We start from the raw sequence: 25,965 nt of genomic DNA, 5'->3' as shown, positions 1-25,965 counted from the left end.
AGTTCATGTTGCGCCAATAAAACAAGTTTTTGGCCCGACCCTTGGTCTTTGTCATGCCTAAGTGACTTTCATGAAGCTTTGCCAGTATTTCCGGCTTTAATGCTAGCGGAACAACTAGTTTATTATCTTTATATACAATTGAATCTTGGACAGAAATATCCTGCTTAAAGTTGTACCAAAATTTTGCACTATCGTGTACTTTGCTTTTACAATTAGGCCAACCATTTTGGAAATAATTTGCCAAGTGTGCCAGAATTGAATCATTTCTTGTTTGCTCCTGAAATTTAGACTTCAAATCGTTTGAAATATTAACAGAATGGACAACATCGGCTAACGACGAATCAGTTTCACATCGCTCCGACTTTGAGCAAGCTCTGCTAAGAGCATCAGCTACATGCATTTTGCATCCGGGCAAGAATTTGACATCAATGTCATAAATTGTGAGTTTTAATCTAATCCTCTGAAGTCTTGTGGAGGGAATTTTGATTATCTCTTTTCTCATTAAAGAAATAAGTGGCAAGTGATCTGTGTAAACAGTGGTTTTTCTTCCATATATGAAGTTATGGAATTTTTTGCAAGCGAACAATATGGCAAGAAATTCCTTCTCAATTTGCCCATAATTTATTTCTATTTGAGATAAAGCTTTTGATGCGTAGTAAACGGGTTTGTTTTCCTGTAGGAGTACACATCCTATACCATTTTTACTAGCGTCTGTTTGTATAACTACAGGTTTGTTGTGATCAAAGTTTTGTAATACAGGCTGTTTGGTAATTATCATTTTTAATTTGTTGACAGTTTCAGTATGTAAATCTAGCCACGTAAATATTATGTTTTTCTTTAACAACTCTCTTAAAGGAGCTGTTATTTCTGCTAGGTCAGGAATAAAAGCTCTTAAGTAGTTAACTACACCCAGAAATCGCTGAAGCTCAATCTTATTAGTCGGCATATCATAATCACAAATACCTTTGATTACTTCGACATCAGGTCGCACAGTGCCCTTGCTGAATATGTGACCTAAGTATTTGACTTCATGCAACATATACTTAAATTTATTTAGGTTAAATTTTATATTAAATTTACTAGCTCTTTCAAAAACTGTATTTAGTGTAGCACAAACGTCTGTTTTGGATTGCCCAAATATTAAAATGTCATCAATATATATGAACACACCACTAATGTCACCAAATATTTCAGTTAAATACTTTTGAAACACTTCTGAGGCAATATTTAAGCCAAAGGGTAACCTTTTAAATTTATACATGCCATACATAGTGGAAAATGTACAATAATTGGAACTACAATCATCTAATGGTATATGCCAAAAGGAATCTTTTAGATCTAATACACAAAATAAATTGGCATCCTTAATTTTACATGATAATTCCCCTAGGGTTGGTATTCCATAATAGTCTTTAACAATTGCTTCATTTAGCTCACGGGGATCTAAACAAATGCGTATATCACCAGTCGGTTTTTCTACTACTACTAACCTATTTACCCATGCGGTTGGATTATCAACTTTACTTATTATATCTAGACTTACTAATTTTTGTAATTCAGCTTCTAACTGTGGTTGAATTTTGATCGGCACACGATGTGGTGGCTTTGAAGTAGGAATACTACCTTCCTTAAGCTTAATAGTATATGGTTTATTTATTTTACCTATACCTTCAAACAAGTCTTTATACTCACTAACAAAATCGTCCTTTAACATATGCACCTTGGCTTCATTCACATGGTGCCGCTTAACTAACTTAAACTTCACACAAGTGTCTCTGCTGAGAATTGGAATGGACTGTTCCTGACCTGCGACATAAAAACGTTCATAACTTGAATTTTTACCTATTTGTATTTTTAAAGATACGATTCCTTCAACATTAGTTTTGAAACCGTTCCAACTTTCTAGACGTGCTGTACAACCCTGTAGTCTTATTGATGGCGACATTTTCTTCAACTTCTTATATATGGGAACTGGTATGATGTTAACATCCGCACCTGGATCCAGCTTGAACATGACGTCCATTTTATTTTCAATGTTGACAGTTTCCATCCACGCCACAGAATCTACGTTGGCTTGAATAATGGAGCCACAAAAGTAATTCTCCTCGTCGTCCTCTAGGATGTTCTCATGAACTTGCTTGCGAGAGTACGTAGGGGTTTGCGTTGATCCTCGCGTTGATCGGCACATTTTTGCAAAATGGTTCCTTTTTTGGCATTTTGCACATGTCTTATTGGTCGCGGGACAATTTCCTACACTAAAATGAGTGAGACCACACTTATCACAAATGTCAGTCTTTTTGATAAAACTTGGCCTTGCTTTCGGTCTTGTTTGTTTCGTAACGGTAGAGTGGACATTAGGTTGTGTTGATAAGATATTTTGAACTTGTATATCCGTGATGTCTGCCAATCTTAGAGATTTTACCACCTCATCTAGCTTGGGGTTCCCTTCTTTGATTAATTTAGTTTTTGCATCTTGATTGGTTGACCCGAAAACAAGTTTGTCCCGAAGTATTTCGTCGGCATCACTATATTCGCAGGCTCCAATTAGTAACTTGACATCAGTATAGAACGAATTAAATTGCTCGCCTTCCTTTTGATTACGTTGATTGAATATAAAGCGTGAATGCAAGACATTTTTCTTAGGGTTGCAATATTCCTCTAGTTTGGCTAAAACATCTTTAAGTTCATTATTTGTAGTATTACCTTTGATCGTGTTGTAAACTTCCAAAGCTTCGTCACCAATTAAGTTTAGTAAGACTGCAATTTTGCGCTTATCAGGTTGTGTATCAAGTCCACTAGCCAAGAGGTATATGTCGAATGACTGGGCAAATCTTCTCCAATTTTCACTTAGATTTCCTTCCAAAACTAGTTTTGCTGGTACGTTGCACGAGACCGCCATTTTCTCATCAAGCGAGATAACAGTAGAGTAGGTAGCTTAATAAGCCCCAAAATGTTTAACCAGAGTGCCCTGACAATACGAATAATAAAACCACCAAATTTACTTCCGACTGCGCCATGTGTTATATGTTAAAACAAAAGGAAACGACATGTTTGTTTAACATAACTTTATTAACTGAACGCATGTACTTGCGTCTCCGTCCGACTCTCTCTGCCTTGTTGCCGGTTCTCCCCTTGTCACTTACTTAATCTATCACACTCACAACAGCCTTCCTAATATATAAGATCTCTGCCCATTGGAGCTTTTAAGTCCCGCCTCAAAACATTTCATTCAAAAAATGCTTTTTATTGTCAGGAAGAATTCATGAAAAACTGTTATGCGATTTAATATGTAAAATTGTACTCTGCTATCCTCCTTTGTTAGTTAGTCTCTGAATGTACCTTTGTATTTTGTTTGTAATATTTTTTTTCTAATGACGACCGTAAGTGTACCCACACGGATAACGGTATAATAAATATTATTATTATTATTAAAACTCAGCTGCAGACACTTCAGTCCATTTTTTTATAATATAATATTATTTATATTTATAGTATCTGACATCCTTTTGTGCTTGTTTCTGTTTGTTGTGGAATGAATAATGTTTAGTTTGACTTTTTTATTAAAATCTGTTTATTACAGTTGTATTATATGTTGTTGTAGATGCTATGTCTGTATGTGTTCAAAATAACTGGTGAGAGGAATGATTGAAATAAAAGACTAAGGAAGGAGGGTTGCATACATATAACTTACGCTTGTTGGGATCCAATTAGGTTTCTCAATATGGCCGACTTTGACAATTAATTGACATTTACTGTAAAGTTAAACAATGGTTAACTGTAAATCGTGTAGTGTAACGAAGTTAAAAGCTACAGAAGAAACGAAAATTACATTTTATAATTGGTGTCCATGTTGTATTTTTAAAATGGTCTTCTTTCACGTAACTGAATTGCATTCATTTTGCAAGTTGTGATACAGCCATAGCAATAGTGTATAAAATTGTGTAAAACAACATTTTGAAATACATCTACTTTTCAGATTGATAAGAAGAGATGAATCTGTCTGTAGTAAAATGTATGCAATTTCAGTACTATTCGCCAAGAAATTACATATATTAAATGTGTGTACGCCACTGCGCGTATGAACGTCCGCCATATTGAGAAGCCTAATACAGGGGTCGGCAACCTATTGAAACGGAAGAGCCAAAAATTACCATTTACAAAATTTCCCAGTTTTTAAAGAGCTACAAAAAATGTTTGATTCAATATTATAGTTTTTGGCTATATGCAGTAGGGTCCTGCAACAGTGCGTCGGTTTTTCCTACATAGTCGATACCGGGTAAAAAATAATGGTGGTTGTGGATCTACAGAAATTATTTTTGAATGTACAGGGTGTTCCATTTATACGATGTCAATAAATAACTGATCTTTTTAAATAGAACATCCTGCATATTTTTACTTGTTTCAATACAATTTGCTCAAAGTACTATAACTATTCTTTTTCATATGAAACTACCACTATTTTTTCGCTATTCGATTGTCTTTTGTGTTCTCTTCAATGTTTATAAGGGGCGCCTTGTGCTTAAACCCCGCAGTTATTCAATATTTTTCACAAAAGTACCTACTCATTAATTAATGACGTGTTTATACATCGGAGTAGGCTGCTATAATAAAAAACAAAAGAATACCAGAAAGTAAACAATTAGATAATTATTTGCTGCAAGTGTACTTTTGATTTTGTAAACAAATTGGATTAATTAAAAAAGTGAATTTCGAACAAATGAACTAATTTCTTTAGATAAATATGGAGAGTCTCAACTTTATATCAAAAGAGCCGCAGGTTGCCGACCCCTGGCCTAATAGGATCCTCCTTAAGCTGGATTCACATGAATACAAAATCCGACGATACAGTCATCCGAAATGCTTATGATTGGTCAGTAGTTTGAAATGTCAAGCGCATTTCAAATTATTGACCAATCATAAGCATTTCAGATGACCGTATGGTCGGATTTCGTATTCATGTGAATCCATCTTAAGTCTTTTATTTCAATAGCTATCCCCCACATAGGTATTTCTGCATGCATTGGGAGAAATGTAGTGAAAACTGTGAAAACATTAGGTACTTACTATCATTGAATTTATAACTATTGGTAAGTTTGAAACCAGTTGTTTTGAGACGGTTGCTGTCATTAGTTGTTATATTTACTTTTCTTTATATTCAGAGCAGAGACGAATCCAAGAAATCAAAGATTATGAAAATTGGTCCAGCTGTTCTTGAGTTATAAGTGGTGTAACATACACGACTCTGTTTTATATATTACGATTGTCTGTTTCATAGGGACATACTGTATCTTTCACTTTGTAGAATTTGATATGTGACACTGTCAGATAAATGTCCTTATAGTTATTAAGGATACAAGTTCGATACGTTGTTCGATATGAACATCATATAGAGTGCATATCATTCAAAATTTAATCTCCAAATAGAGTTTATTCGCATTTTTAGTTATCTAGACGTTTTCTTAAGTTAAAACTCAAAATTATCAAGTGCCGATACTAGTGGGTGTCATGGTACTTGCGTTTGTCAATTTGGAAGTTCGCTGTGGAAAATAGTAGATAGTAATGGTTATCATTTGCGTGCTTTTATGAATTCATAAGAACACTAGTGCTATTATGAGAGTCTGACATCCAAGTGGCCATCATAATATACAGACGCAACACTGCCTGAAAAAGAAGGCGGAGTTATCCTTGGCAGATAGCTTTTGGATGGTGGACTCATGCCGATGCGTCATCCCTCAGTTTTCCAAACACAGTGTCCCAGATCAAATTGGATTGATGTAATAGGTTAGTTTGTTATTATTGAAGAAAGCGATTAGGTAAAATGGGTGCAGTTTTGCAGTTGTGTGTTAAAATTCCGTTTAGAGAATTTTAAAAACCAGGGCCGATTACAAGTTATTTACATTAAACTGAAAAGCGCCAATTTACAAAAATTTAAATATTTCTATAAATAAATAAAAAAGTTTAATATGAAAGTTTCTCATTTCAGCAAACTCAAAATACGATTTAAGAATTAATTTTATGTGGTTGAGTTGTCTGCCCTATTCTGAGCAAAACGATGGAAGCTTTATAGGGGAGTAAATGGTGTCCATCTGTCCGTCCGTGAACCCGATAACCACCAAACACTTGGGTCGATTCGGTTTAAACTTTGCGCAGTTGACCTATATGTACCAATCCTATTGAAAATGGGTCAAATCCAATGACCCTGTGGGGTCACACCGAGCGGCTCTGACGCTTTTTTAGATCCACTTTAGGGATTAGTTTAATTTATTTTTTATTTAATTTTGTTTTCTAGCTTTGCCATAACTACATTTGCAATAATATTCTGTTACCTTGTATATTGTCAATTCATTCTTCTCTCTTAATAATAAAACCAACTCTTTTGTAATTAACCAAATTCCGAAAGTTGTAAGTAATTTGATGTTGTTTTGTTCGTTCCTGCGTAGAATTTAGTTTCCATGCAGTAATTGAAGGATTATGCGACATTCTAACTTTTTTAAACTGATAACATACTCTCTAGACAGCATTGCAATGTCAATGACCTAATGGCAACATCTATTTACATGAATGGCCACTCTGTGACAGATTTCTAAACCGAACTTATTCAGTGTTAGAAACAAATAAAGTTTTCCAAGACCAAGACCTTGCGAACGGAATAAATACCAATGAGTTCGTGATGAGTAATATTGTAATTTTACAGGGCAGTCGAGATAACATGAGCATTGTATTAGTCGTTTTCCCCGGTGCACCGACCCCATCGCAGGAGGCTATCCAAGCTGAGCAAGAACTTGATGCGATTATCGAGAGGAGTATTAAAGGTTGTTTAAATTTTTTCTCTTGCCATAAGATCTAGTATTTTCCGTTTTAACCCGGTAGAGTGCCATATTTTTTCTATCCATGTATGTTCCCAAGTGTGTAGTAAATGTTTTGACAATCTAAATCCCAAAAGGAAACTGTATACAAGGCGTTATAGTAATTTTATTCGTTACAACTAAAGAACGAAACTAAATAAACTTAAGTTAAAAAAGTATAGAAATCGGAACCGTTTCCACACAAAGTGTGAAAGTCGGCTCTCTTCTAGTGATATACGCTTAAACTTTGTGACTTAAACAAATCTTTATTAAATGTCACTTTTGACAATATTTATTAGATTAAAAGAACAACAATGGGCCCGTGGACTATTTCACAAACAATGGCTTGAGTCAAACGTTTTCACTTTAGCCATTGTGCCTAACAAACCTGCTCATTGTGACTTTAGTTTTTCTAAATTGATATTTTTGGCAGGGTCATTGTATACAGGGTGTATATGAATCACTAGTGGGGTTGTATTGCAGTATAAACAAATAATTTGCAGAAATTCTTCAATTATCGTTCAGCAATTACATTTACATCTCATAGTCGGAAATGCAAGTAAAATTTTGAGACTATTAAAAAATTGTGTGCATATCTACGTAAATGACAAAAATAAATAAATAAACTAATCAAGTTTACAGGGCCAAGTTTAGTACGATAAAAATAATAATTTGCCATCTGCTCTACCACTTAACCCTGTATGTGCGGCGAGAAGAAACATTGTGCACATAGAATAAGCACGTACTGTATATGAATAGTCACATATTAATATTGAAATGTTAGGCCACCCTTCGCCATTTCACATAATTGCCCCTACTGTATTATATAATATGTATTTATTTGTTCAGCAGATGAAAGATCTTATAACAAGGGGTGTCTCTGTCTACCCTAAAAATGACATCCTTTTCCTCTTTGAGAAATATTTATGCAGTCTCCCACTTTAAAATATCCATTTTTGTGACCATATTGTAGTTTGAAATTGCCATTTTTGCCTATATTATGTGTTATGATTTATGAATAAACAAAATGTACTTTATACAACTCACTACCATGAGCCATGAGATACGCGGAGTTTCCTTGTCCTTACGGAATATCTAATTTGCAATGGTTTCTTGTTTGTCAAAATCTTCATTTTTTGGCCTTATTTTTATGCCAATAGTTTTCATTTGGTTGTCGTTTTTTTCTTCTTCTTGTGCCCTTGTTTCTTGACAATTTTTCATGACTTCTCTTGCAAGTACACTTTGGTGCGGGATGTTCTTTTAGTTTTGAAGTCAATCAGAGTTGCTTTTGCAATTTCCTTGAGAAAATTACCCATCTTTTTGCAACGTTTTCTAATGTTTAATTCTAGACATAGTGTAATTTGATTTATTTCACCTTCGACGCAGCGTTAGATTCGGTCACAAAATACGCAACTTCGCCTCCATTTAATCAACATCGGATCCCTTGCAGTTATCGAGATCTCAATGATTACCCTCGAATGTGGGACAGCCAGCACATTTGGTGGTATGACGCTGGTTAGTCTTACATACTCATATCGAATATTCAACTGTCTATTTGTTTATCTATATGTATCTTGATCTATACCTTTTGACACTAAAATCATTTGACAGATTATTTCCACACACGGGTTAATTAATTAAAATGAAGCTACAGATGTTGCAAAAAAATGTTTCATTACAAATTGGTATTTTAGGAATTTGTTACTTGAACGTAACTATTTGGCGTTGGGTGCTATCACTATAGTGCAAAATAATAGGAAAAAAACTATTTAAATATACAAGGTTACTATTAAAAAAATGTTGTGAGTGCGGCCGTCATCTTCAGTTTTTTTAATGGCAACCTAGATCATGATTTTTTTTTCTTTTTCTTTCTTACTGCCTTAACCATGAATAGTGTTAAATTAGAAAATAATGGAAAAAATACTCTGTCAAGGAGTTCATATTTTATTTCTTATGTAATACGATAGTTGTAAGAAAACAAATTATATATACATTTTTTATGATTTTTCAATCTTGTGGCGAGAGCGGGGGTACAATCCAAAATCACATTCCTCTTCTTTACTTTAAAAAATGGATGCATGTTTAAGATTTTTTAAATTTTTTGAAGCTACCTACAAACCTTGGGACCTATTTCTTTGTGATCGAAATCAGAATGTTTATTATTTAGTAACTATTAATACTATCACTGCCAATGAGAAATTGTCTGACTAACTATAATCATTTATTGCTATATTTTTCTGCAAATTATTTTTATATACTGTCATTTGCGATGATATTTCTCCCCACTGCAATTATATGAGCCAAAATACTCTGTGTATTAGATTAACAAGTATTTTTAAAGTGCAATTTTAAAGGTAAGCATAGGTTCACTTATCAGTGAGTATTTGAATGACGAATATTGTTTTTGTAGAGCACATTTATGCTCTTGTATAATTTTTAATCTTCTCAACGGTTTTTCCTGATGAGTAGCTCAATATTGTTTGTGTATTAACATGTTAAAGTGTGTCTTCGTTTGAGAATTTTTCTTCTCCTGCTTTGTGTACATGTTGACAGAAATAATGTTACGGTAAGTTGTAGTTATTATTGTGGATCTTTAATAAGGATTGTTAGTATTTACGTTTGATGTTACATAAGGGAACTAACTACAACATTGTTGATCATGTGTTATTTGGCAGGAAACACAAAGTCATTCAATTATCAGTTTTACTAGCAGAAAACTCCTTTCACAGGATATTATGGGTGAAAATTAAATTTATGTATGAGATCTGTGAGGTTCATGCATCACTGCAACCTGTTTTGCACCAATAATTCGTAATGCTCTTTTCATGTATGACGTAAAGAAATTCTTAAGATCTCCTATTTACTGTGATAATATACTAGAAAAAATACTTATTTTTATATTATAGTATTATTTTGGTTATTTATTTTTTGTTTTCGTGTAGGTATTTAAGGTTTATTTAGATGACCACGACTGACTTTTGAATTCACGTGGGACATTTTTTATTTGATTTGATTTTTTTATTTCTGTAAATCAACCACGCTCACTTGTATTAAAGTATTATTTTTATCTTCATTTTCTCACCAAACAGTGCAGAATTCTCAAACGTAGACGCACGGTGAAAAAGGAGGCAATACGGCTTGTTTTATATCAGATTGGTTTGCTCAATTTTGCAAGATAGCTTTACCCTATTTTTAAGTTGCTACTTTTATGGTTAGTCATAAGTTACAAAACACCACTCTTTTTAGTGAAGGTTTAGCGCCTTCTAGTGATCTCAACCGCAATTTTTTATTTCTTAATATTGAATGTGTTCATTTTCGGGTTCTTTTTTGATCGGCTAAAGTAGTCAAAATGGCTAATCAAAAAAGAGTCTATCCTAGTCTTCCAAATGTAACTTAATTGACGTCCTTTTTGAGTATTTGTTGTGTTCCTAAGCATTTGTTCGATACCAGTATTAATATTTGTGTAACAAAATCTATTGAACAATTTTCCTCTAGTCTTTTAGTAGGTTTTATGTGTTACCACCGATTTGACACGTGTGATGTAATTTTGTTAGCCTAAAATAAATTGTTGATAAATTATTTGAGTTTTATTTGACTTTTTTCTTTTACAGAAGTTGTCTCTAACGAAGGACAGGTTTCGTTCATGCGGATACTTGAACTGTTTGTCGGTATGGGACTTGAAGGATTACCACCCGGTGGCGGTTTAGCGGCGAAGTAAGTTACAGGCACTTCGGTCAAACTTCTTTGGATCTCTGCGTTGCTTGACTTTAACTAATCATATTTGTTTTCAGACGAGCACTAATGGCAGAAATATATAGAGAATTATGTCCAAAACAAGATGATTCTGTAAGTTGGGAATTTAATAATGATTTTGGTGAATGCCCTTAAATTGAATGATTTCAAAACAATTTTGTAGCTAGCGCACTGTTGTTGCCATCTTATTTATGTGTTTGTAGAAATTTTTTGAAAAAAAAGTTGAAAGTTTTTCATTTTCTTTTATTTAAAAACATTTAACAATATACAATCTGTGTATGGCCTGCATTTGAGATAGTATTCCTAACAGCACCTTTACACAACCTTCCAATACCCGTTCGTGAACTGTCTTATGTTATTGAATCATAATTTCAGTAATAAATACTAAAGCTCTAGTTGTTTTCAGGATTCCGATGAGTGTATGTATTCGTAAGATGCCGGATTTACAAGCAGGTACCTACTTGCATTGTTTGCATTTTTTGTTAAATTTTATTTTATTGTGATTTATCTTAGAAGGAAGAAAGGTTGATACAAATCATTTTTTGCTGATCTATTATTTAATACACGCTCTCTGTAAGTTTTTTTGTGTATTTTATAATGTGTGTGGTTATTTAACTGGCCTAATACTTTTTTTGTACCAAAGTTTTAATATTAGAAAATCGTTTGTACATTAATGATAGAATTTATGGCCATTTTAAAGATGATTGTCTTGTTTTTTGTATTTGAGTCTTTAAAATTGCCAAGAATGGAACGCTTTATACATACCTCCAGAAAAATGAAAGACGTACATTTTAATATTAGAAATATATAGTTTTGTACGTACTTATTAAGTTATTTCAATGTTAGTGGTTTTATTTCATTAAAAGTGCTACACCTACAAGTTTTAACTTAAGTTCAAATTTATCTAGACAAACAAATAAGTTATCAGTTTCATATCATGTGGTTTATTGATATTCAATTTTATCATTTAGTAACTAAGATATATTTTTCAACTGTTAGAAAAGAATATGTAAAAAGTGTGTAATAAATAAGAGAAGTTAGTACATAAATAAATAATATTTAAGTAAAACTTTGTTATCATGATAGATAATGGCACAGTTTATATACAAAGGACGTCATAATATTGTTGGTAAAATAGCTTCTTCAGAAACAAATAAGTACTTATTTTAACACGTACTGTGTAAAACAACCAACGTAAATATTGTTCTTAGTTCACTTAATATTTTTGAACTTTCTGTACCCGCTGGCTGTGGAACATCGGGTCACTACGTCTTGGAACGAAAATATTTTAATTTATTACAGGGTGTTTCATAAATATCCGGCAGAAGTTCTAGAGCCCAAAATTTAAGAAGAGCCTATAAAGATGCTTCCGATAACCAACCAGTGGCGTACATAGAGAGAGTCCTTTCTGCATCCACTCTTACTACAATAATGTAGTATGTCCAAAACAAATTTGATGGAAGAGGAGAACAAAACAAGTCTTTTTTCCCAAATGAATCTTAAGATTGGCTCTGATGTATGATTTAATATATTGCATATGGCTTCCAAAGCAGATACTGCACATTTTGATAGTCTTTAGGGGTTTATTGAACGTAAGTGACGTTACTATGATGTGTTATGTATATGGGGAGTAATTTGAAATCGTGAGATTTTTCCATTACACGGCAAGGTTTGTAACAAGATTTCGTCACACAAAAACTAAATTTGAATTTTTAGCTTCCTACCTCGAGCTAGGTGGCTATTGCGATCACCGTTTTTTGGGCATGTTAAAAAATTTTCAACATTTCTGTTATTAGTAGCAATTCATAAAACAACAAAAGTCATGGCTATTGCTACTAATAACAGAAATGTTGAAAATTATTTCTAAATTTGCGGGTATACCAAAAGCTTAATAAAACATATAAAAACAGTTTTGTATGCACCTTTTAATTCTGAACAACTTTAAACTGTACAGTTTTTTCTGTAAAATGTACAGGAGGGCAGGATATTGCATAAAACTAATTTCCCATGTTAAATCCCTATGTTCCTACTTACCGTGCACCACCCGATATACTGTATTGAGTAGCATTTTTTATTACGAATAACGAATACAACGATGTATGGCACACATAGAAAACCCTAATTTTCCACAACTTTGGAACTTGTGGGTATTTTACTGCAGGAAATTGGGAATTTTGTCCAAGTCAATTCCTAACTTAACTCGATTAGAAATAACATCAGAAAACTTCTGGCAAATCTTTGGAATTTTCTGGTTCTCTTTACTAATCTTTAATGGCGCAACTTTTCCCTAATTTAACGATGTCGTATCTTTTATGATTTCTGAGATCCCCATGATAGCTACACCCTTATTCTTGGAGTTGGGACACAGTGCATATGGATATAGGTACTCTTGTGGTAGATCACCATACATTAACAGTTTGAATATAGGCCATTCTTTTTCTATACGGAGGAAACCCAGCTGCAGTGATTCAAACTGTTTATATATAGCTAATCAATGTATTGGGAATACAATAAAAACAAGCTAGTATGTATATAGTAGGCTAGTATATACAATATGGAAATACAGAGTTCAACTATCTGGTACAAATGAATATCGAAAGATCCTCGAGATCTTGACGCATCTATATCATTTTTACGACAGACCTTAAAAGGGATTGATTCCGTCCCACCAGATTAGCATAGCTTTTTAAAACACATTTTTTGAATAGGCATTAGTTTTACTTTAGATTTTTTTCTGATTTCATTATTCCAAGATGGTACGAAGCAATTCTATTGAATTTTCATTCTGTTTTTCTGAACTTTCTTTAAACGTTATCACAAAATAAAGAAATTGCAATTGTATGTACAGGGTGATTTAACTCACTCACCATCTCTTTTATCCTAAAGGTGGGTTCATAGCTCTCCGTTCTTACGTTTCCGTTTGTCCGTTAGCCAATCAGAAGACAGCAAATTTTTAAATCGTACGTCGTCCGTTTACGACGGAAAAGTTAGTTGAAGTTGAACATTTACGTTTCCGTTGTTCCGTTTTTAACAAGAGTTAGGTTATGTTTGGTACGTTAACAGTGTTCGCCTATTCGTTCTTCACGGTAATAATCAGATAGCAACGTGCTCTTAGTTTCGTACCATTTTTACATACTGAAAATCACGGAGGGTACAGTACAAAATAAAATTTAGGTTATGGTTATACGTTGCAAATGTACAATGTGGACGGATTGCTATGAACCTTAATAAAATGCATTATCCGTTTGACAGACCAACGCAACGGATGAACGGAGAGCTATGAACCCACCTTAACTTTGAACTTCAAAAACTACAGGGCACAGTTTGCACGAATCAAAAATTTTTGGTCACACTATACATAATTCAAAATTCTTTGCCCATGCCTACTGGGACATGTAATCAAAATGTTATTGTTTTCTGAAGCGGGGGCGAAAGCAGCACATAAAATTGACAGAACATTTTCGAAACTGTAAGGCTTTAAATGGTGTCGCTGTATTTACAAATTTACAGTTTTGAATATTGGAGGTAAAGGTAAAGCTATTTGGAATGACAAAAAATTAGACATGGCGACTAGCAGTTCAGACGAAAGTCTAACAGCTCCAAAAGATTTCCATCTGTCTTCCTCCCTGGACAGTGGCAGTCGAAATAGTCCCATTCCTCAGAAGTGCCCGTTGTGTTGGAACTTTAGAAAAAAGTTTTACTGCAGGGAGTGCATTTATAATGGCGAATTTTGCCATTCAAACTCCACTGAAAGGTAAGTACACGGTCCTGGCATTGTTTTTCTATTGTTCAATTGTTGAAATTGTTACAGGTACATCGACAAAAAATTACGACTACGTGAGATAGTAGCCGCCAAAAAGTCCTACGAAAACACCTGCCTACCTTTGCTGGAAAAAAGGCAAGACTTAGATGAATTGGTGAGAAACTAAACTTTTGTTTTCTTTACAGCTGTCAAAAGTTTGTTAACCCTTATTTACGTTGTTTATTTTAAGTCTTCTTCAATAAGACATAAGCGGGAGTGGATAAGGATTCTTCAAAATGCCGTTAAAGAGAAGAAAGAGAGGCAGGTTCTTCTTAAGAATGAGCTAATCGATATACGTCACAAAAATGAAAAAATGTCTAAGAGTCTACCAAAGTATGAAGAAAAAGTCGAAGAGCTGGGTTGTTACGTTGAAGGCAAGGAGGAGAAGATCAAAAAGGCAAAGATGGAGTTGGAAAAGAAACAGCGCGATTTAAAACAACTTACTCGAGTACGGATCAAGCAGCTGATTGAATATATTTTTCCAATAACCTTAGTACAGCCAAAAATGTAGGTTATTTCTTGCATTGTTAGTTTACGATAATTTAACTAGGTTGGTAGAATTTATGATGGAAATAAGTGTAACTAGCAAACCCAGTTAATCTGGTTGAATTGTCGTAAAGCCTCATTTTGTGTATGAAGTTGGCATATCCTTATTCAACACTGGGAAATTTCTTAATAGTGCGGATTGCACCCGAAATTGCTCTACAATTCTAGACAAATTTTAGTAAAGATTCACAGTCTCAGAAACGAGGTGTCGATTTCAAATGGCACCTTCTTTGAACAGTTATTTTTTATTGCCTGTTCCAATTGCACCCGCACTAGGTCTATAAATATAGATAGATTACCTTCCAAAATCAAGAGCATCGCCCATGATCTGAAATTGAAATTTTTAAAGACTCAAACCAATATTCTAGATACACAATTGTTATTTTTTATAAATGCTTCAGTATAAAAATTTAAAGCATGCGGTTCCAGCCTACTCACTTCCAAAAATCGTTAAGTTTTCTTTCTCTTATAGTACCAATAACAATAATGCAGGTTGATGTAGATTCTACTAAAAGTTTATTTATTTGAAATAATTGTGAGTCTTTGTACGATATTCTGCATATTTTAAAAATATTTTGAATTACTCGGGTACGATCACAAAGTGGGGGACCAAAAAGTTAAATCTTTTTAAAGGGATACTGTACTTGATTTCCAATTCTAATTCTACATGAAATTTTATGCTTTTTTAATATAGGTAGGTAACCAGCGAAAAGTTATGGTTTTAAAGAAAATTCAAATTAACCTAATTCAAAATATGGCATTTACATTTGCCTATTGTTAGAATTAAAATCTTGGTTAAAATCAAATGAACATGGTTTCTAACCAATATTTAAAAGTTTATTTACAAGGTATTTATCGAGGATTTGTGCGTATTGTTTTCCCTATGTCTACTTTTAAACGGCAAAAACTTCTGAAGGATGCCTAATTTTATGCAACAAAAATAACTTCTTAAAACAAATGAAGATCTGGCTGCCATATTAATTAATTGGAATATTGTTGCTTTGTCTTCCGTATTTTTATATTATATTAATTTAAAAATAAAATTCAACATTTCTGTTATTAGTAGCAATAGCCATGAGTTTTTTTGAATTGCTACTAATAACAGAAATGTTGAAATTTATTTTTAAATTTTCGGTTATACCAAAAGCTTAATAAAACATGTAAAAACAGTTTTGTATGCACCTTTTAATTCTGAACAACTTTAAACTCTACAGTTTTTTCTGTAAAATGTACAGGAGGGCAGGATATTGCATAAAACTAATTTCCCATGTTAAATCTCTATGTTCCTATTTACCGTGCACCGCTCGGTATGTAATAATCATAATGATAATAAATAATAATAAATAACTAATAATAAATTAGACAATTTCTATACAAAGCCTGTCTAAATGGCGTATCTGCTCTTCCACTCAACCCTTAATTTATTTAATGTTACTATATTTAATTAGACAGGTCATGATATAAGAAAAAGTGAAATAAAAAATGGAGTAGCACATTTAAGACTCAACAAACAAGACATTGGTGCAATTAAGATGTGGTGTACATTAATTTTATGTTGCACTATGTATAGTGAGGTTCAAATAGAATTTTTTAATGTTTAAATTTCAGACTGTGATTTTTGAAGGTACTTGCAAATAGAAGTTTCTCAATTTTTAGTAAATGTGCTAACTTCACAGACACGTGAGCATTGACACGATGTTCTTTTAGTGAAATTGAATCGAGCTCATCCGATATGGTTAGTGCGTTGGCAGAAGCAACTCATACAACGTATATAAGTGATCGGTGGGTGTATACGGATAACTCCGGTGAACTTCAGCACTGCATAGTTGCACCTACCTTACCAGGTACCGGTAACTACTCAGCGTACAATGTGTGGGGTGAGTTGGAGCTTAAAGTTACTTATTGACCAATGAATATTGTTTTAGTGGTGCAAAATAAGGATTCTGTACCAAGTAGTCATAGCACAACTGCCGTCGAGCATAATTCAGCATACAACATCAGTGCTGCTCTTACGTACACGGCCCAACTGGTCAATGTTCTTGCCTTCTATTTAGATATAAGATTGCTTCACAAAATGTCATATAGTGATCTTTGCGGTAGCGATATGAAGGAGCAAACGTTTGCGCGACGAGTTGCACGTTTAAACGCAAACATTCTTCAATTATGTTTTTCCCAAAGCACTAATTTGGAGTCGCTACATTCTGCACATACACTTCATAATATCATGCAACTCATTGATCCGAGTCTCAGCGATTTAGGAAGGTTGGATTATTTAAGTTAAGTAACATCATTCATACTGGATTTGATTGTTTTGTAGAAAAGGTCCTGTGGAGGTAGATGCCCAAATGGCTAATAGTTTAGAAGAGCAGTTAACTCCCGATTTGTATACTAGTGAAACTTCTGACTCGGAAGAGTGTGATGCACTACCCAATGAATGGGAAGCAGTAAGTTGCTTACGGAGGATATGCAGAGTGATGCATATGTTGTAGGTGCCCCACGTACAATGCCCGGAAGTTCCAGCCGGTGCCGTTATCGCACCAACCACGCAAATGACTACTACCCAGCAAGCGAGCAGCATGGCTGGTGGTTTAGTTGTTAGTGCAGCAGCGAGTATTGCGTCAATATGGAGAGGATGGACAGGAAGGTAGTACTGCTACAACTTAGTGTTCATTTTTCAAGTTGTGTTTGGTTAAATGCGAAGCATTGAATTTATCATAATATTTCGATGCGATTTTTACATACCGATGACACAAATAAAATCTTCAAACAATAGCTAATGATGTCCTGTAGTTTTTTATTTATAATATTTAAGTAGGTCCAATCGATAACTAAATCATCTCATCTGTTAAATAAAAATATTTTTGTTACCTGCTCCTATTTGTAAGAGATCATAATTTATTGTGATAACGAAATAATACTATGTTTTTGTACACTGACATATTTTAAATAAATATACAAATAATGTTTTCTTTTGTATTTGTGCAAACATAACCGATTCCTTTTGTTACTCCTTGTTTAATAGTTTGTTAAAAATACAAGCAAACTTAGAAATGAAGTGTTTTGTTTCCACACAACTAATAAATAATTTTATTATGCTTAAGTAACAAAAAAAAGTTACAATAAAATACAAAATCTAAAAAACAAAGCCGGCCACTGCAAAACCAGTCGCCTGTGAGGTGTACGCAAATTATGCTATTATATTTTCATCTCTATCTAACCCATGCGAAGAGAAAGACATCAGTTTTGGAGTGGGCGGCTACCTGCGACTGTTTTTATACTAGACACGACAGTTGGAATACGGATGAAAACTCACTGACAGTACCTACAATACGATAAATAACAGCACTAAGAAGTGCTTATGGTTCTTCTAAAGCTCTGTTACATGCTCCACTTGTATCACAACAAAGGGCTCGGTGCCTTAAGCCTTGCCCTTGCCCATCTCTGGCAACTATAGTTTATTTCAATATATAAATGAAGTATTGGTTTTAACCTCCCCAAATATAGGCAACCTCTCATAAAGAGGTGCATACTTAATTGAGGGTTTAGCATAGCAGGATATGAGTACGATTAACGTTTTACCACAGCTTACTTACTAAGTAAGCTGTGGTTTTACATCACAAAACTTGTTGCAATCGCCCTAAATTATCTCCCAATTAAAATAATTTAGAATGTAACCCCTGATATCGTGTCCTACACGTTGAAAGTAATGTCGCGTTCGAGCAAATTAGAAGTAATAAAAAACACCATTAAAAGTTACCCTGATTTTCCAAAACCAGGTGTCCTATTCAGGTAAAGGCTACTTTTTAACGTTAAAGTGGTACATCTATACAATTTAGAGATATTTTTGCGGTCCTAAACGAACCGGACGTTGCAAGTTTATTGTACGAAGTTCTATGCGATGAAGCGAGGTCGATTACACCACCTGTTGATTGTGTAGCTGGATTGGACGCTAGAGGTTTTTTGTTTGGAACAATTGTTGCCAAAGAATTAAATATACCTTTCGTTCCTATAAGAAAGAAGGGGAAGTTACCTGGCAGTACCCAGTCTGTTAGGTACAAATTGGAATATGGGGAGGTATGATTTTGATAATCGTAATTGTGTAATGTCGCCAGACAGGTTGATTGAAAACCTTGTAAGTACCATTACTCCACATTCCTTTCTTTATCAGGATGAAGTTGAAATTCAACGTGGGAATATTAGCACGGGTCAAACAGTATTAGTCATCGATGATCTTCTGGCAACTGGTGGTACTCTGACTGCTGCAGTCGAATTGATAAAAAAATGTGGCGCAGATGCAGTTTGTCTTATTGTAATCGAATTGACAGATTTGCAGGGAAGAAAGTCGATCAATGCTCCTATTCATTCATTAGTTCAATATTAAAAATGTTTACTTATACAAACTTCTTTTGTAACATGAGATAAAAATGTATATCGAAACATATCAATTAAATTATATTTAGCGCAATATCTAACAATCCAGTTGAACTTAGGCATCCACTGAAAAACCATGAAGCTTTTGTGTATCACACTATTTCTAGCAGCAATTCATCAGGTACGTTAGATAATTATGATCAGAATGTTACGATCAGGTTACAGCATGACTGCAAGGCCACTATATCATCTATGAAAAGTGCAGAATATGCGTGTTATAAACAAACTGGTATAAAGAAAGAGGATGTGCCCGAGTTGGGGAATTTTGAAATAACAACTGATGATACATTAGGGTACAGGAAGATGCTTCAGTGTATTTTTACACAGATGGGTATCTTAGATGGCCAAGGGATTATCGACTCCAAGGGCTTTGATAATTTTGTGAAAGTAATTATCGATACTGTTGCTACCAGTCCAGAACTAAAAAAATTGGTGCCCGAATCTTTAGAGCAGTGTAGAACTATTGAAGGAGAAACTGGTGGCGAAATTGGATTAAAACTAAAAAATTGTATACGAACTGCCGGAGCTGATCTGCGTCAAAAGGTCGCCTCCTTGAGTACGCTACATCAATAATCCTTATCGATATGTTAAGCAATTATAGTACTGTGAAATAAAGTTATCAGAGAGTAAGCGTAAAGATTGAGTTCGCTTCATTCGTTTTTTACAAAATATAATAGTGGAACATTTTATAGTACACTGATAATTACACGAATATTTAGTTTTATCTCTGTATCCATTAGGTGAATGGGTGACTGGTTTTTCTTGTAACACCCCAACACCCTTTAAATTTCTGTACTGGAGTACTGGTTCTATAAAAAAAGCATGTAAATATGTTGTTTATAAACTAGAAAATAATTACAAAATACGTCGTTGGTTTAATAGTGATCTGGAAAGATTGTTTTTGTACCTATACATAATTAATTTTTAATTATGGATAGTTTCAGAGATTAACAATAAAGTATATTTGACGCCGTACAAAAGCACTTCTTTTTTAAACTACCCTTTTCAAAGGGAAAGATATGTTTCCGAGGGAGCCATATGTGTCAAAAATAATTATTTATGAAATAAATTGAGAATATTAAATTTTACATTGTATCAGATCACCTATTGGGGCAAAAGTGGGGATGAAGATTTTGGAGGATTCTCAGTCTCACTCCTGTAACTGCACATATGTCTGTGTGTAGGTACCTATGGAGTTGCAATAACATAATATGAATCTATGTAGACATAGAAAGTGAATTGTACAATCGCCGTACAGTTTTAAGTCTTGAAAATTTTTCTTGGCTTAGGGTGCCACTATTAGTTGTACTATCTTTTGTCATAGTTGCGCATCTCTGGGTTCTCAACTTCAGTTCTCTCTTGCAATTACGTGTACCGCTCGAAACCGACGGCATATAGGACTTGAAGCTATTTTTTCGTAGCAGTATTGTTTTACATGATTCATGGGGGGGGGGGGGGCATTTCACCTGACTTGCCTAGTCTATAGACATAGAGTGAGTGTATAAGGACAGAAAACTGACAATGGTAATTATATAGTGGATGCATTTTACCAATATTTCATAGTATATAATAGTATATAATGGTAGTGTGGTCAAAGAGTAATTATTATATATTCTTTGATGTGGTCTTATATGTTATCACAAAATCTGACAGTTAATTTACAAGGTAATAGTATGTATTTATATTGGAAAAAGTTTAACTGAAACATGAAAGATCGCAATATTGAAGTTAATCATTAGGCAGTCGTTACCAAAGACAGAATTAGGAGAATTGTCTATTGATTTTAGTTTTTATTTTAATGTCACAAGGCAACATATAATTAATAAATTGTAATTCCTAGTTAGAATTAATTTGTTTTGTCGAAAAAAAAATATTTTAGTTCTTTAACTTTGACATTTTTTTTCTCAGTTTTTTGTAATTAAACGTGGCACAATTGTAGCTTGTACACAGAAAAATAAGGTCTTCAAAATAGTTTAATTAAAATTTTAAGTTCTTTTTGGCTATTGTAAATGTATATAGTGGGTTTGGGTTGTAGAGCAGTCTTTGCTGAAACCACGAGTTTGTTTATGGAATGGTGGTAGATCGCCCCTATAGCTATTTGCTACTCATATTTTATTCCTGTGTAGCAATAAACATTATTATTATTATTTTGTAAAAGCGTTAAATTTTGGAAATCTGGAAATGTAGAAACTATTCCAGCCAGGCGGATCAATTCATAATATCACTGGTTATTGCAACAATAGGTATTGAAGTATTATTTTTATAGAAAATATTTCTGCATCTCCTGCACATAAAACTCATTTTAAATATAAGTATACCTCAAATGCCCCTTCAAATATGCAACCAATCTCACCTACTTAATTTAATACTTATAACAAAAAATTTGAATGTTTTAAAATTGTTTTTGAATAAATGTTATTGTTTATAAATTAAGATTATAATATCATTAATAAAATGTATATACAAAAGAAGAAAAGTAGAAATGTTATAAATGTATTTTAATAATCAGTCTCACAGTTTACGACTTGTGGGGGATTTATTTGCTGCTAAATATCCTGATAAGCGAATTCCACCAATTAGCACAATTATTAATCACATCATTAATAATGTTCATGCAGTTTTGATTGAGAAGTCTAATCGAAAAAGTATGAATTGTTTTGGATTCTGCGCACCAAAATTAATAAGAAAAAGTGTTTTTCCAAGAAATTTTGGTGTAGTCGATTTTTGGTAAAAAAGGAAGGTTATACACTGCCTTTTTTGAGGCCTGAGAAAAAAATTGTCTCAGATCGACCCGGAAAAAAAATTTTCTTTGTGGCCTGTAGATCCCATAATTTCAAACAGTTCCAAGATTGGGCTACTATTTAGTTCAAAAGTTACAGCCCTTTGAATTTTCTTTAGAAATTGGTTTTTTAGTCTATAACTTTTGATTGAGAAGTCTAATCGAAAAAGTACGAATTGTTTTGGATTCTACGCACCAAAATTAATACGAAAACGTGTTTTCCCGAGAAATGTTGGTGTAGTAACATTCCGGTAATTAAAAAAAAACTATAAAATTACTTTAAAGACAGTTTCACGGTTAATAAGTCACATTTGCTAAACAAATCGACGATGCAAGAGATTTGTAAGTTCACAGGAGTAGGTATACTTATATTTCCAAACGGATGTTACAAAAAAATACAAATACGAATATCCTCCTAATACTAGCAAAGATCAATGAATCAATAATGAAAGAATACATTTATAAATCCAAAAATGACTGTGGCACGGGAATCTTATTAAATAATCAGACAAATTTTAAGACTATCATCATTATAAACACTAGTAGAGGTACATGTACAAAATGAAATTGAGATATAGGATTGTGCTATGCTAATGCTCTACAATTACAACTGAAGAATAACAAAGCCGATTTAAAAGAAGCCTTAATATATAAAAGGTTTCACACAAAAAAGATGATAGAAGTTTTAGTTATCGGCAAGCTTTGAATCTCTACCTTAAAAAAAATAATTTAGTGATACTAAAAGCTTAATGGCGATACAGACGTAAACTAATCTTTTGCCGGTACTTCAATCACTCGCGGTTTATCGATTATGCGAGCTGTACGACTGCCCTTCTCGACGATTCCGATAATCCAAGCCTGATAGCCCTCTTGCTTTTCGATATCTTTACAATAGGCGGCAGCCTGTTCGCGCGGCAAGCAAATGAGAAGTCCGCCGGATGTTTCTGCAGAGTGTCCTTGCAGTAGTTGGAACATGTTGCCGCACGCCTTGGCGACGGCCGCCATTTTCGCGATGACCGGTAGGTTGTGAATGACGAAAGAGACCTCGTTCTTCTGGTGTGATGCTAAGGTTTGTGCGTGGCCGAGTAGGCCGAAGCCAGTGACGTCGGTGGCGCCGTGCGCGTTGTATTTATGCATTAGGCGGCTGGCGACGCGGTTTAGACGGGCCATTGAGTCCATTGCACGGTGGTACGCTTTACGAACGTCTTCTTCACTAACCACCAGCTTGATCCGATTCCAACGTTCCGGTTGGTCGAGCCATTGGTGAGCGTTTACTGCAACCTATACATTGAAACGTGATTTTAAAATCAGATTTTTTAAAGCAAGTTTCTAATATTAGGTGGAGAGATCCACCCCCTTAAAACATCAACATACCATTATTTCAAATAATTCCTCTGTCATACATTGTAAGCGGCATTATGAATTAGTTTCAAATTGTCACACCCTGCCATGGTACTGCAGATATTTGTTCAACAATTTTTTTTTCACACAACATACAATTTCTAAGAGTTGCAGCCAATCTTCATCTTAAAAAGTTACTTTAAATTGACTGGTGAATAATCTGCCATTTTTAAAGGTAAAAAAGTTGACGGACCTAACCTCATTTTTTAAATGGAACACCCTGTATATTTTAAAGTAAAAAGATAGCATATTAAATTTTCTTATCAAACATATAACATTAAATATTGATTCAAAACAAAAAAGATTTAAAAAAATTCCAGAATCTTTTTTGAATATCGTCTTTGGTTTATATTTTTAAGAAGAAAATTCCATTATGCGATTTTTTAGATTAAAATCTACAGGGTGAAAATCGCAGATTTAACTTTTGTAACAAAAATGTTTCTGTATCACTTTAAACTAAAAAAAAAAGCAAGAAGCAACATTCTAAAATTAGACATTTTTTTATTTTCCCCCGTATCTGTTAAGCAAACGAAAATTTTCAAATTTTGATTTTACCATTTTAAATTTGACCCAAAAAGAACTCATGACTCCTATAAGTAGTACTTTTTTGATACCATTAACAACTATAAAAGCGTCGAAAATGGAACACCCTGTACATTAGAGGCAAATTTTTCTGCACGTTAGAGGCGGATTTCACCCTCTTGGACGGTCACTAAATTAATGCCAATTTTTTGGGTCATAGTAAAGATGAACCTTAACGTTTTAACAAACATGAGAATTTAAAATCTTTTTTGAATATTATTTTCAAAACAATAGAGACGAATTTTGAGTGAGAATGAGATGCTGAACATGCAAACTGTGCCATGAAGAAGTGCAACTATGCAAATAATTCTGAATATTTGAGTTGTTCCAAATATTTAAATGGCCTGATTGTTTGCCTAGTCACGTACCTATCTTTAAATAATGTGAATAATCTGGCTCTTCAGTTGCCACCTTGGTAGTTAGATACATTTTACTTGCAGAATGTTCCGAGTCAAGTGGTAGTTAATAAAAAGGTTCAATGCTTATACATAAAAATCACATTAGCTATATACCTACAAGCTAATCCCTTTAACAGCTTTACGAGCTTACCTGTGTACCCAAAGGTTTTGTCAATACTAAGACGTCACCAACGACAGCATTATCCGGTACAATGTATTCGTTAGGCTGGCAAACTGTGGAAGCTACTCCGCCAATTGTGCACCAGGGATTGACAACTGTTTGTCCACCTGTGACAGTGGTACCGGCTTCTAAAGCGGCATCTTTGAATCCCCTCATTATCAAGGGAATAACAACGTCTCGCTCTTTTTCCGTCATTTTAGTACTAACACCGAGCAACATCAGCATGTTGTCACATTCGGTAACACCCATCGCATATAGATCACTGAGTACGTTGGCGCATGCAATTTTCCCCATCATGTATGGATCGTCTACTAGTGGATAAAAGAAGTCGGTGGTTTGGACGAGGCACAAACCGCCGTGACGAAGAGGTGTTACCGAGCAGTCGAGTCCAATTCCGATTCGCGGAATAGCCATATGCATGAAGTGTGCATGATCTTGGTCGGTAGCATTCTGGTAATCTTGTTGGAGGCCCTCCACCAGCTTATTGAGAACCTCCTGTGGTACTTTGCAGCCGCGGCCTTTTAAATCGGCAAATCGCGTCAGACGAAAACTCGACTCCAAGTCGTGAGCCAAAGGGTCAAAAGGCCGGCGAAGTGCTAGCGCGTTTGGATTCGTTCCCAACTCGAGTTGTACAGTACCCATCGTATCCTGCTGCACCGTACCTACTTGGTGGTAATCACCCATGCCGGTTTTCAAAATTTGTAATGAAAATATACACCAGTACTACCGTGGTAAAAACACTAGCTCAACGTGAGCGTTTCTCAAACAATCGCCCGACGCTTGCAAAATGGCGTTCTTTTCTTCTGCAGTCCCAAACCAACGCGCATGATCTTCCTCGTCTGATCCTCTTATTGGATAATGTTCGACGTTACAGTCGAACAGGCAGTACCGAAACAATTTTCCGGCATTTACAACCAAAACTGCTTTTTACTGTTGTTACGTACACCCTACCTGTTATTCATCTGTCATCATTTCCTTATTGTAATAAAAGTCATTGGCGCTTAGCATGCACCGAAAAGAACGCCCAAATGATTGGGAAGCAATATTACAGTTCAAATTAGGCGCCACAAATCGCTAACTTGCACGCACAAAAATTACTACAAAGGAAGGACACGTAGAGGTTACAACCATCGTACGGTCACGTCTACATTCGGCAGCTTCGCACTCTATTCTTCTAACTCGTACGTATATTTAGCCATTTCTTACTAAATTTTGAACAAAAATTCTCTAAAGTTTATATGATCTAA

General features: G+C 34.3%; 4 protein-coding genes across 6 annotated transcripts; 3 read left to right on the top strand and 1 right to left on the bottom strand.

Annotated features, from left to right (window-relative positions):
- The first annotated feature begins 6,655 nt into the window (after positions 1–6,655).
- Positions 6,656–11,652, top strand: LOC116158936 (protein phosphatase 1A-like). 3 transcript variants are annotated; one of them, XM_031471812.1, is made up of 5 exons: positions 6,656–6,812; positions 10,457–10,559; positions 10,637–10,691; positions 11,005–11,051; positions 11,112–11,652. In XM_031471812.1, exons 1-4 carry the CDS (start codon positions 6,671–6,673, stop codon positions 11,029–11,031), a joined length of 327 nt encoding a protein of 108 aa, XP_031327672.1. In that variant the 5' UTR covers positions 6,656–6,670; the 3' UTR covers positions 11,032–11,051; positions 11,112–11,652. The 3 variants fall into 3 exon arrangements, with proteins under 3 accessions (XP_031327672.1, XP_031327671.1, XP_031327670.1); XM_031471811.1 differs by having other exon boundaries at positions 11,005–11,126; XM_031471810.1 differs by lacking the exons at positions 11,005–11,051; positions 11,112–11,652 and having other exon boundaries at positions 10,637–10,831.
- A 2,350-nt stretch (positions 11,653–14,002) lies between these two features.
- Positions 14,003–17,726, top strand: LOC116159070 (beclin 1-associated autophagy-related key regulator-like). The gene is made up of 7 exons (XM_031471967.1): positions 14,003–14,352; positions 14,410–14,515; positions 14,591–14,907; positions 16,654–16,823; positions 16,872–17,208; positions 17,264–17,390; positions 17,436–17,726. The coding sequence occupies exons 1-7, from the start codon at positions 14,162–14,164 to the stop codon at positions 17,592–17,594; spliced, it is 1,407 nt and encodes a 468-aa protein (XP_031327827.1). The 5' UTR covers positions 14,003–14,161; the 3' UTR covers positions 17,595–17,726.
- An 803-nt stretch (positions 17,727–18,529) lies between these two features.
- Positions 18,530–20,046, top strand: LOC116159073 (adenine phosphoribosyltransferase). Its single transcript, XM_031471969.1, has 4 exons — positions 18,530–18,735; positions 18,783–19,020; positions 19,115–19,498; positions 19,543–20,046. The coding sequence occupies exons 1-3, from the start codon at positions 18,653–18,655 to the stop codon at positions 19,325–19,327; spliced, it is 534 nt and encodes a 177-aa protein (XP_031327829.1). The 5' UTR covers positions 18,530–18,652; the 3' UTR covers positions 19,328–19,498; positions 19,543–20,046.
- Positions 20,047–22,503: 2,457 nt separating this feature from the next.
- LOC116159071 (inactive selenide, water dikinase-like protein) lies at positions 22,504–25,849 on the bottom strand. The gene is made up of 2 exons (XM_031471968.1): positions 24,689–25,849; positions 22,504–23,437 (listed from the first exon to the last, which is right to left on the bottom strand). Exons 1-2 carry the CDS (start codon positions 25,400–25,402, stop codon positions 22,925–22,927), a joined length of 1,227 nt encoding a protein of 408 aa, XP_031327828.1. The 5' UTR covers positions 25,403–25,849; the 3' UTR covers positions 22,504–22,924.
- Positions 25,850–25,965: the final 116 nt, after the last annotated feature.

This window comes from Photinus pyralis, unplaced genomic scaffold, assembly GCF_008802855.1.
Source record: "Photinus pyralis isolate 1611_PpyrPB1 unplaced genomic scaffold, Ppyr1.3 Ppyr1.4_LG1, whole genome shotgun sequence".
In the NCBI taxonomy this organism is placed as follows: Eukaryota; Metazoa; Arthropoda; class Insecta; order Coleoptera; family Lampyridae; genus Photinus; species Photinus pyralis.
The sequence above is the reverse complement of the archived record's forward strand: the minus strand, read 5'-3'. Positions and strand labels throughout refer to the sequence as shown.